The sequence below is a fragment of the Muntiacus reevesi genome, chromosome 5 (genome assembly GCF_963930625.1).
Source record: "Muntiacus reevesi chromosome 5, mMunRee1.1, whole genome shotgun sequence".
NCBI classification, from domain to species: Eukaryota; Metazoa; Chordata; class Mammalia; order Artiodactyla; family Cervidae; genus Muntiacus; species Muntiacus reevesi.
In genome coordinates this window covers 42,525,905-42,539,079 of record NC_089253.1, presented here as the reverse complement: position 1 = coordinate 42,539,079, position 13,175 = coordinate 42,525,905, and the positions used below count along the sequence as shown (strand labels likewise).

General features: G+C 37.0%; 1 protein-coding gene across 20 annotated transcripts in view; it reads right to left on the bottom strand.

Moving 5' to 3' along the window:
• Positions 1 to 13,175, bottom strand: part of LOC136169782 (CAAX prenyl protease 2) — a 77,657-nt gene that overhangs the window by 61,212 nt on the left and 3,270 nt on the right. For 19 of the 20 annotated variants that reach the window (XM_065937843.1, XM_065937835.1, XM_065937839.1 and 16 more), the window contains one exon: positions 9,456 to 9,509. In XM_065937843.1, coding sequence (XP_065793915.1) covers positions 9,456 to 9,509 — 54 coding nt within the window. Of the gene's footprint in view, positions 1 to 9,455; positions 9,510 to 13,175 lie in introns of those variants that run through there. The other variant, XM_065937857.1, reaches the window with a different exon arrangement.

The window sequence follows — 13,175 nt, the reverse complement described above, 5'->3', positions numbered from 1 at the left end:
GCAGGGGATCAATAAATATGTACTGGATGAATGAGTGGATAATGAATGAAAAGAATAAAATATGTGTGTGCAAGAAGCATGCGTTTTTAAAAAGAAATATATATACAGTTGATCCTTGAACAACATGCATTTGAACTGTGTGGGCCCACTTACACACCTATTTTTTTTCAATAACTATAATATCTGCATTTTCATTTTACAGGTCTTTACTTAAGTGTGGGGAAAAGTCTGCATCTGATTAGCAACTGCAATATGTGGAATCAAAAGAACTAGGGTTTGAGTCCTAATTCTATCTAAACTGTTTCAGCTTCCTGCCCTTGGATGAGTCACTTATCAATTCATCTGTTTCTGAAGCAGAGATAATAGTATGAAGATTTTCAACTGTGTGGGGGGTTGGCACCACAACCTCCATGTTGGTCAAGGATCAACTATACCTCCAAAATTGACTCTGGGAGAAACAGAACACTTAACTTGAAAACTTGAGGAGGCAATGGCAACCCACTCCAGTACTCCTGCCTGGAAAATCACATGGACAGAGGAGCCTGACAGGTTGCAGTCCATGGGGTCGCTACAAGTCAGACACAACTAACCGACTTCACTTTCACTTTCACGAATTGGAGAAGGAAATGGCAACCCACTCCAGTGTTCTTTTTTTTTTTTTTTTTTTCACTCCAGTGTTCTTATCTGAAGAATTCCAGGGACAGAGGAGCCTGTGGGTTGCTGTCTATGGGGTGGCACAGAGTCGGACACGACTGAAGCGACTTAGCAGCAACATGAAAACAAGTTTGTTATCAAAAAGAATTCCTTTTTCGCCTCTTCCCACCCCCAAAATAACAGGTTCAAATTTTTTTTTTACAGGGTAGTTTTAACAAATTTTCACAAAACAGATACAAAAGGTTTGAGATCAGAAAAGGGTAAATCTATCCAACTCACTTTACAAAGCTAGTATAATCTTGATACCAAAATAGGACAAGGACAGTATAAACCAATCTCACCAGGAATACAAATACAAAAGCTAAATCCAGGATATGTAATAATTAAATGATAAAATTGTTATACAACCCACAAGACTTTTTTATCAGAAAGTCTATCACCATAATTCATCATAATTAGTAGAATAAAGATTTAAAATATCATATCATAATCCCAAAAGATGTAGAAAAAGCACTTTAAAAATACAAGGCTTATTTCTAACAAACACTGTTGACAAATTAAGAAGATAAATTCCTTAACCTGACAAGGAGCAAATACCAAGAAACTATATAAAATCATACCTAATAATAGAATTTTAAGTAATCTCATTAAAGAAAGGCAAGACACACATGCCTAATATCATCTGTGCTCTTCTACCCAGTATTAATATTGTTCTATCTAATGAAATAAGGTAAGAAAAAGAAATGTTATACAAGAAGTTAAAATGAAAAGGAAAACACAGTAAGAATTTAGAAATGCATTGATTGTCCTTACAGAAAATCCAAGAGAACCTCCAGATAAATTATCAATATTTGTAACAGTTGAAGTCAGCAATACTGAAAAAATGAATACCACTTACAATAGCAACAAAAACTATAAGACATTAGGAATAAATACAACAAAAGATGCCTAGGACTTCTGAAAAGAACTACAAAATGTTAACATAAAAGTGATGTGTTAGTCACTCAGTCCTGTCCAACTCTTTGTGACTTCATGGACTGTAGCCTGCCAGCCTCTGTCCCTGGAATTCTCCAGGCAAGAATACTGAAGTGGGTAGTCATTCCCTTCTCCAGGGGCTCTTCCCCACCCAGGATTAACCCAAGTCTCCTGAACTGCAAGTGGATTCTTTACTGTCTGAGCCATCAGGGAAGTTAACATAAAAAAAGATCTAAATAGGAGTGACATCCACAAGATGGCAGAAGAGCATGTCTCAGGCTCTCACTCCCGCCTGAAGATACCAAACTTAACAATATCAAATCGCCTTTTTGAGAACTCTAGATACTAATGAAGAGGTTGCAGCACACCAGGCAAAACAAAAAGGAGTCACCCTAAAGCAGGATCCAGGCTAAAGAAGCACCTTCCACTGTAGACATCCTAGCCTCACAGCGGAAGAAAAGGCTCTTAAACCTTCGCCCAGGAACTGGTACACATTACTTTCACTCACATTTCACTGGCCCAAGCAAGTTACATGGCGCAGCTTTATATCAGTGGGGCAAGAAGTGTAATTCTTTCATTGGGAAAGCAGAAAAATATTTTAAGCAAATAACAACATCTAGCAAAATGGCCTCTAAAATTGGGTAGGCTTTGGCTTTACTAGCCAGGTGCTCCTGGGAAAGTCCCTTATTCTCCTATAGAACCTACATACTGGAGATGACAGCGCCTACCTCCCAGTTGTGACAAAGTTAAATAACGTATTTTTTTTAAAAAGAAGATCTAAATAAGTGATAAGGTATACCAACTCAGATACAAACACTTAGTACTATAAAAATGCTAACTGCTACCAAATTAACCTAAAAATTCAGAATATGTGTGTGTGTGCTAAGTCACTTCAGTCACATCTGACTCTGTGATCTATGGACTATAGCCCACCAGGCTCCTGTTTGTGGGATTCTCCAGGAAAGAAAACTGGAATGGGCTATCATGCCCTCCTCCATGGGATCTTCCTGACCCAGTCATTGAACCCGCATCTCTTATTCTCCTGCATTGGCAGGGGGTTCTTTACCACTAGCACCACCTGGGAAGCCCAAAAATTCAGAATAATAACAATCAAGATCACAATAAGATTTTTCATAAAACTTAATTAATTTTAAAGTTCACAGGCAAGATAATGATTTTAAAAAAACAAAGACAATTCTGGAAAAGAACAAGAACAGTGCTCTGTGACAACCTAGAGGGACAAGATGGGGAGGGGGTGGGAGGGAAGTTCAAGAGGGAGGAGACATGTATACTTATGGCTGATTCACGTAGTGTATGGCAGAAACCAACGCAACACGGTAAAGCAATTCTCCTCCAATTAAAAATTTTAAAAAAGAATAGAAGTAAAAAAAGAACAAGGAGGGGGGATTTGCTCTACCATAGAACAAGATTAATTCTAAAGCTTTAGGAAATAAGGATTCTATGATACTGGCCTAGGGACAGACATAAACCCTAGAGCACCCAGAAACAAATCCAAGCATATATAGAACCCTGGTTTATGACAGAAAAATAACACAAATTATTGGGGAAAGGAAAAGATTTAAATCAGATTCCTAACTTGTATCATAAATAAAAATAAACTCCAGATTAATCATCATCATAATAAAAAAATACAATTTTAAAACTTTGGAACTATTTAAAAGAGTATCATGACTTCAGTGTAAAAAACAATTGTCTCAAATCAATGATTACAGCTTCCACTTTAAAAAACTAGCAACAGAAAAGCAAAAGAAATCCAAAACAAGCAGAAGAAAGATAAGAATAAAAGATCAGAGTGAAAATCCATGAAACAGAGCACAACAGAAAGAATACAGTTCTAGCCAGACTGGCTAAGGAAAGAGAAACCGAGTAAGAGAGAGAACAAACATAAAATACCAACACCAGGAGTAAGAGAGGGGATAGCCTACAAGTGTTAGAAGGATAGAAGGATAATAAGGGTATATCATGAACAATTTTACGCCAATAAATATAACAACTTAGATGAAATGAACAAATTCCTTAAAAGGAAAACACTACCCACACTGACTCAAATAAATAAATAACCTCCACAGACCTGGAATTATCTAAGAAATTGAATTTGTAGTTAAAAATGTTTCCCACAAGGGAAAAATCAAGCTCAGATAGCTTCATTTGATGAACTGCACCAAATATTTAAGGAAGAAATAATACCTTCCACACAAATTCTTCTAGAAAATTGAAGACCAGAGAATAAATCTCAACTAACTCCATGAAGTCATTATTACTCTGATACCCAAATAAGACAAAGTCATTACAAGAAGACTACAAGTATCTCTTATGAACACAGATGGAAAAATTATTTTAAAAATGTCAGCAAATCAAATCCAACAATACATAAAAAGGATACATAATGCATCATGGCCAAGTGGGAGGTATCCCAGAAATGCAAAGTTGGTTTAACATTTGAAAATCAACGTAATTCATCATATTAACACTCTAGAAGAAAAATCATATGATCTTCTCAATAAATGCATAAAAATATTTGATAAAGGCCCACATCCATTCCTAATAAAAACTCAGCAAGCTAGGACTAAAAGAGAACTTCCTCAAGCCAATTAAAGGGCATATTTAAATATTAAAGAAACAAGAGAAATTCATTTATTTTAACTTCCTTTGATCTTCAATCTTCTCTTTATAAAATCTTGCCATGTGTTATGCAAATTTAGCATCAAGAGACTATTTAGAATGTATCAAAAACTTGCAGATTAAGTGTGGACTCACAGGATAAACAATGACTTAAGTCCACAAACCCTTCCCTGACCTCTGAACTTATTATCAGAGACTGAGGTAAGTCACAGTTTCCTCATTTCTGAAACAGAAATGGTGACAACTTATGTCTGACCCGTCTCTTGAGAATGAGGTCATGTCTACACAACACATATGTGGGAGAAAAAGTGTTAGATAAGTAGTGAGATTTAGAGCTGTTGATCTTGTAAGATATAAAATTATAATAAACTTTAAATTTTTGAATATGAGAATCTTGGATTTTAAAAATATATATTGAGCCAGACATTTAAGAGTTCACCACTGTGAGTTTCTCACTCAACATTGAGCAAGCCTGAACACATCAGTCTCTCTAATGTACGAAAAGCACAACTCCTCACATCCATTCCCAACAAATTAACAAAAGACGACAAAACTGAAGCCTTCTCCCTGATGCCCAAATGGTGGAACACAGGAAAGAGTCAAAAGCCGAATTATCGTAACCATATAACCATCTTCCCTGCTTTCAAGGGCTGGTATTCCCATCTAGTCTTTTGAAGGGAAAGAAAAAAAAGAAAAGCTGTAAATTTTCTTATTTGGTAAAAATATATGAACATTTTTAAAAAATAACTGGCCAAACTATATTTTAGCAAAGAGCTAAATTATGTCCATAAACATGAGAGTGATGAAATATTTAAAATAAGATTAAAAAACAAGTAAAAATAATATGCTTAGAAGAGACAGTGAAATAAACACCTTTAATATATGGCTTTTTTCATATTCCTCCACCTCATCTCTTTCTTCTTTTCCTTCTTTTCTTCACTAAGGACATGTTATGAAGTAGTTTCTAGATCTGGGCAAGAATGAGTTAAAACTATCATGTTTCACAAAATAGATACTTATGATAGAATTAGTTCTACATACATGCATAAGTATACTCATAAAGGAATATGTAAATGATTTCTACATAAATGGATAACTATGAAGAAAAGTAAGTAGTACATATATTGATATGAAAGGATATGAATTTTTAAACACATAAGAATTTATCTTAATGAGCATCATCCTTCAAAGTACAGAAGATTATTCTAATTGACAGAGAACCTCAAATAGAGTCTGAGGTGTTTTATTTTAATAAGCAATTGGGAGTCATTAAGCAAAGAACATGGGATTTCCCTGATGGCTCAGCAGTGAAGAATCTGCCTACAATGCAGAAGACATGGGAGATGTGGGTTCGATCCCTGGGTTGGGAAGATCCCCTGGAAGAGGAAATGGCTACCCACTCCAGTATTCTTTCCTGAAAACTCCCACGGACAGAGGAGCCTGGCAAGCTACAGTCCAAAGGATCGCAAAGACAAGACTGAGCAACTGGGCACAGACAGCACAGGGAGGGACATAAAGCTAGGTTTAAATTAAAATATAATTTAATAAACAATGCTACACTGTACAAGCAGAATTAACCAAAAATTCAACTATGTTAGATAATGGACAAAAGAAAAGGAGTAGCCTCCCCCTCCCCTCAAATACAAAAAGCTGAAAATTTTAAGCCTAGAGAATCATGAAAATGTTAGTATCACTGGAGATTGCTGCTTTAACACAGCAAGTTAAAGAAAATGAACCCTGTTTTAGATACGCTGCATATGATATTCCAGAGGAACCCTCAAACAGAATAATTTAATTGACAATCAAAGCTGGAAACACATTAGAGACAGAAAAAATAAGCCTCGTCAACACAGAAATGACAGTTAAAGCCTTAAAAGTAGAAGATATCTGAAGTAAATGTAGAATAATAATGAAGAATAATAAAGGGAAGAAAGGCATATTGGTGACTAAACTTTAGGGGATGCCCTCTGTGTTACCAAAGAAGCACTGCATAGTACTTACCACACAGTATTTTATTTTCACACTGTATTTTATTATAATGTCCTTGTGGCAAGGCAGAGGTTCAATAAAGGTTTACTGGACAAAAGTACAAATAATTAGGGACAGAGAAGAAAGAAAATTTTTAAAGAACATAAACCATTAGAGAGGTAGGAAACTAGGGAGATTATCTTGGTCATTGTTTATTGCTGTTGCTGTTGTTCAGTCACTAAGTTGTGTTCGATTCTTTGCAACCCCATGGATTGCAGCACATTAGGCTCCTCTGTCTTCCACTATCTCTTGGAGCTTGCTCAAATTCATGTCCATTGAGTCAGTGATGCTATCTAATCATCTCATCTGTCATTAATCCAGCATAAAGAAAACACCCAGAAATATGAGCCTGTTTGTATAGGAATTGATCTGAAGTATTCAAGAACCTGAGAAAAAGTTCCCCTAAAAAGAGGAGAGACCTTATTTTGGACACTGAAAGAAATCATCTGAGCAATGAAAAGGATTTAACAGCTAACAAACTGAATTCAGAGGCATACTATTAATTTTGTATAGATATGTGATTCTTTATCACCAGGAAATTTGGTGGTTAATCCATCAGCCACCAGAGACATACTGATGAAGTTAATTAATAGTGAAAAGATTTGCAAAAGGACCAATTTAAAGCAGTTTGCTAATGTTAAAGGAATGCTAAATAACAATAGTAATAAAGGCATAATTAATGGTACATAAACCAGAGAGCTAAGGGAGTCAAATCTTAATCTTGGACAATTTCCTCTGTGAGCTTCACTGAGTTATTTTTGTTACTAATTAGCAAGAATAAATAGCATTATTGAATGAAAGCTAATATGAGGCCTAACAGCTAGAGAGAAGACAGGCTAAAGTTGGCTACTAAATGTGACCGACGATGAGCAAATGACTCAACTTTTATTGTGTACTTGATATGCAGTACTTCCTCCTTATACAAATGTTAGCCACCTCAACTTTATCACAAGGATATGAAAATAGTTTAAACAAATATGCACAAAATTTGTTAAAATAACAAATTAAGTCAAAAAGACACAAATTGTCTAAAGTTTGTATTAGCATAAATAGGTGGTTATTCCATAAACTATACTCAACACCTTCTCCCTAGTGTTAACAATTACCATAAAACCATTTCCTTGTACTTAGTTGGCTTTTCACTTTTTTTCAAAGCACTTTCACAAATATTAGTCAAAGATCATACATTATGTATGATCTAACCACTCACTGTGCCATACAGGTTTATGTTGCAGGAAACAGTCTTTCTCCTCCCTGGTGTTAATGACATATTCTCTTTTATTTTTACGAATTTTCATTTCTTTCAAAGTACTTTCACACACTTAAATGGAGCAGCAGCATTAAGAATGATCTTTCCACTCTTTGCATCATCTCAATTGCATAATCCAAAAAAGCAGAGAACTAAAAGATTGATAAATGGACTGGATGATTTTGAGGCAGTCAATTCATGATTCTTAAAGTTGAATTCAGATTTCCTGAAAGTCTTAGAATTGCAGCAAACTCTCCAGGACAGTAAGCCAATTCTTTCTTTCTTCCAGGCATTGGCTTTGGGAGGCAGTATAATTAAATAATTAAGATATCTTAAATGTGGGGTTAAGGGGAGAAACCAAATATATCATGTTTACCAGTGTAACCCCTCTGTGTCAAGCACAAAGCTAAGTAAACAGTAAATACTCAATAAATCATCATTTTGATTGTCACCACAGGGAGAAAATTCTACCCAAGCTCCCACAGAATTTATCTCCTACAGAGTGAAGAACAAAAATCTCAATTTATTTTTTGTTTTATTACACTTCCTTAATAATTACTGCTTTTAAATGTGTGCACACCAAGCAGAATATAAACAAATTAAAACCACAGAGCAAAAAGTTGAAGTCTATTAGGGATCCAGGGTACAGACAGCTGGAAGGTATCCATAGATTCATAGGGCCAAGAAAATTTGAAAGGCAAATGGGAATACACCTGATGACCCTTAAATTAACAAGCAAGCACTTTTAAATCCCCATGGTTAAACTAAAAACTACTTCAAAAAAGAAGTTTCAAAAGGCAGAACTGCTTCCTATATGTTTATGTCTTTAGTCTTTCATATTGTGAGTTGCAAAAAATGCATATGGTTTTTTCTTTTCTTTGATATGACCAAGATAAAGGCAGGTACTTTGGTTTTAGGCAATTGAATTGCTGGAAATCTGGGTATAAATTAAAATTTTAAATTGATTGTATTTTAAAAAGCATTAAGAAACCATGCCATTTTAAAAAGTCCAATGGAAAAAAAATAAATAAAAAATCCAATGGCGATACATTTCACAAACATTTATTTTATAACATTATACCCTTCTAATGTAGCTCTTTGGTTGTTTCTATATTTAATACATGGCGTATTTTCTTAAAGAATGACAACATAAGTTCAAAAAACACTACGATCTACTTATATTTCAGATTTAATTGGGAAAAGTTTCTTTTAACAAATTATTTTGTAAAAGTTGTAAATTTAGCACTCATTAGGAAAAGACAGGCCAACTGGATAATAGTTACAAATCACACAGCCATAAAAGATAAAAAGGAAAGCACAGTGGTTCTCAAATCCTTCGGTTTCCTTAAACAAATGTATGTCCTTTGGTTGTAGATTATTCCCAAATCGAAGGAAAAAAAAACTTCTAAAATCAAGGTCACTGAAAACGCCTAAACCATAGCAACTCTGACATGTGTAAAACAGTGTTAAAACTAGCCAGAGTGATTTATAGTAAAAGCATTTTCCATACACTATTTCTCTGAGATAGATGGGAACAAATATTTTACTAAAGATTGTATTTCACATCTGGGAAAACTGCTTGAGGTTGTACGGAAAGTATTCAGAGAACAGTGACCTAGGTATCTTGCCTTAGGCCTAGACAATTTTTTTTTCCTGTATCTATACAATTTTATAGATCATCTTTCAGTAGGATTCTAGATAAACTAGAGGATAAACTATTGCATAAAACACATGTATACCCAAAAGGTATACTGTTTATCTGAAATTCCAATTTAAGTGGGAGTCATAGTTTTATTTGCTGTATCTGATAACCCTATCTTTCAGTATATATTGTTTGTTTCAGAAAATACCAAATTTATTGACTGGAAGAGACTTAATCTTGTGGAAGCTGGGTATAATTCTTTACCTTTAAGGAACTTCTTGAGGACCAAACCACCATAAATGCTTCCTGCAGCAGCAACTGTAAGAAACAGAACACAAAGAAGTATCACAAATGAAGCAATTAAATGGATTTTATCTAAAGAATCACATGGGAGCCTGAAGTCACTGTTGATAGATACAGAATATTTAAAAGATGGTCACTAATAATGACCATCATAGAGATCATAGAGAAAGCAAGGGAATTCCCAAAAAACATCTACTACTGCTTCACCAACTACACTACAGCCTTTGACTGTGTGAATCACAACTAAGTGGAAAATTCTTAAAAGACACAGGACTATCAGACCACCTTATCTGTCTCCTGAGAAACTAATATTTGGGCCAAGAAGAAACAGTTAGAACAGGACATGGAACTGACTGGTTCAAAATTGAGAAAGGAGTACGTCAAGGCTGTATATTGTCACCCTGCTTATTTAACTTCTTTGCAGAGTACATCATGCAAAATGCTGGCCCGGATGACTCACAAGCTAGAATCAAGATTGCTGGGAGAAATATCAACAACCTCAGATATGCAGATGATACCACTCTAATGACAGGAAGTGAAGAGAAACTAAAGAGCCTCTTGATGAGGGTGAAAGAGGAGTGAAAAAGCTGGTTAAAACTGAATATTCAAAAAACTAAGATCCCAGCATCAGGTCCTGTCTTGCTGTATCTCACTGTTCGCTGAGGCATGAGCCGGGAAGCTGCAAGAAAACACAAGGAGCCACAGGAACGGCAGACACGTTTATTCTCCCTGACTGGCATGGCAGCCACAGCAGCAGCAGGCATGCTGTAGCCTCTTGTGGTTGACCCAGTGGACACACCATAACCCGGCCACAACACAGCCATAATGAGGACACAATGGCGTTTCAGGTGGAGCTTATATATGTTTACAGAACAAAAGGGGCCTGTGGCCAAGCCGGTACACTGTGACGTGCATGCGCAGAGCTCTTACAAGTGATCTCAGCTGTTACATAACCATGTATTCACAGAACGTGGGGCGAGAGCACGAGAGGCCATGGGGCGAGAGAGCTTGACCATCACTATCTTGGCTAATTTGCTCTTTTCCTACAGGTCCCACCATTTCATGGCAAATAGAAGGGGAAAAGTGGAAACGGTGACAGATTTTATTTTCTTGGGCTCCAAAGTCATTGCAGACGATGACTGTAGCCGTGAAATTAAAAGACGCTTGCTCCTTGCAAGAAAAGCTGTAACAAACCTAGACAGTGTATTAAAAAGCAAAAATATCACTTCATCGACAAAGGTCCATATAGTCAAAGCTATAGTTTTTCCAGTAGTCAAGTACAGATGTGAGTGGACCAAAAGAAGACTTGAATGCCAAAGAACTGATGCTTTCAAATTGTGGTGCTGGAGAAGACTCTTGAGGGTCCCCAGGACTGCAAGGAAATCAAACCAGTCAATCCGAAAGGAAATCAATCCTGAATATTCATTGGAAGGGCTGAAGCTGAAGCTCCAATACTCTGGTCACCTGAGGCCAAGAGCTGACTCAGGAAAAGACCCTGATACTGGGAAAGATTGAAGGCAAAAGGAGAAGAGGGCAGCAGAGGATAAGATGGTTAGATGGCATCACCGACTCAATAGACAAGAATCTGAGCAAACTTTGGGAGATAGTGAAGGACAGGGAAGCCTGGCATGCTGCAGTCCATGGGTCACAAAGAGTTGGACACAACTTAGTGACTGAACAACTAACAAAAAGCACCAAAGAAGTACTGGAGGCTACAACTGTTCAGGGGCAGAATAACTTCTTAGAGATGAGAACCAAATAGCAACTCCTTTACCCATATTAAATACCAGGGCTGCCTCTTGGATATTACTATTCCTGATAGAAGAAAATCACAGGAAGACTGCAAAGTATGGCTAATAACCAGAGTATCTCATGCCAATAAGTCATATTCCAGTATAAGATTCAATTAACATTTTTGGTCTTTCTTTTAACCAATTCAGTCTTTAGTAAATTTACTCTTTACCAGACTATCAGGTAAGAATTTTCTTACCCAGAGTTCTAAATCAGAACATTAGAACACCTAGAACGATAATTCTTCAGGGAAAGAGGGTAAGTGATGCAACAGGCCCCTAAGAGCGTGGGGAAGATCAGAACCACCTGGAGACTTTTTCCCCCAAATAGAACATGCCTTCCCCCAGAGAGATGTGACCCCCATAGTTAAGAATCTAAGAACCACTGCCATAAAAACCAATGGAAATGTGTCTATACCTCAAGAAATATGTATTCTGCTGGCAGGGAAAAAAGGTTGAGAATCACTGATCTATAGTAAGAGGCAGTATCATTCTCCAAATGTGTGCTGTCCAATACAGTAGCTGTGCGTGCATGCATGCTAAGTCAGTCAGTCATGTTCAACTCTTTGCAATCCTATGGACTGTAGCCCACCAGGCTCCTCTGTCCATGAGATTCTCCAGGCAAGAATACTGGAGTGGGTTTCTTTGCCCTCCTCCAAAGGATCTTCTCAACCCAAGGATCAAACCCAGTGGCTTAAGTCTCCTGCTAGTTTTTTACCACTAGCGCCACCTGGGAAGCCCAATACAGTAGCTACTAGCTATTAATACATGAGGCTATTTCAATTTAGCTAAACTAAATGAAAAATTCCTTTAACAAAAATTTAACAATTTTTTAATTTAACAAAAAGCACTTTTAAACTTAGTGTTCTTCACAGGCATACGCTAGTTCTGACCTAAAGGAGTGGGTGACTGCCACTGGGACAGGGGTTGGGAAGCTGCTGGCAGGCTGACACTAGTGGTCCGAGTGGAACACTGGAGTGAGTAGCCTTTCCCTTTTCCAGGGATCTTCCCAACCCAGGGATCAAACCCAGGTCTCCCATACTGCGGGCGGATTCTTTACCAGCTGAGCCACAAGGGAAGCCCAAGAATACTGGAGTGGGTAGCCTATCCCTTCTCCAGTGGATCTTCCCAACCGAGGAATCGAACTGGAGTCTCCTGCACTGCAGGTGGATTCTTTACCAACTGAGCTATGAGGGAAGCCCCCATCCACAGTATATGTTTCTATAATGTTATAATGTTTCATGACAAGCACATATCACCTTTCCTCCTGCCAAGAAGAATAAAAATATAAAGATCAGAGACAATAAACAGAAGAGAAATGCTCCTTGTACTAGATGGACTGAAGTGATCCATTAGGCTCAAAATGTCTATGTAATTCAGTTTCTTGCCAAAAGCTGTTGTGACTCAAGTCCTTTGCTTGGAGTGAAATCACCCTGCCACTCTGACCACAGTTTATTGGATCATGATCAGTGCACAAGCTAATACAATCATATGCAGAAAAACATCACTCTTGCCATGTAGCTCACTACCTCTCTCAGGAATGGTGGGAACTCTGTTCAGCCAGAATGGAGTTCACGCAGAGTTAACAGCAACCCAAACTATTATACCCCTCTTGAAGTTTACTGCTAGGTACACAAAGAGAAGACAGGTCATTCAGTTCAAGTGTGAAATGTCTTGTAGCACCTAACTTACTATCCAGCCTCAACTGGGACTCAGGGTGACTCCTCTAAGGCTGACAGGACAACTTCATTCCAAAATATCCTTCAATAAACCTATACACACACATCAAAAAAGCAAGACAAAAAAGTTTTCACTTCACAAATTCAAGAAAATTAGCTATCAGGGCCACTCAATGCATCAGCTTTCCAAGAATACAGGCAAAAAATGATGA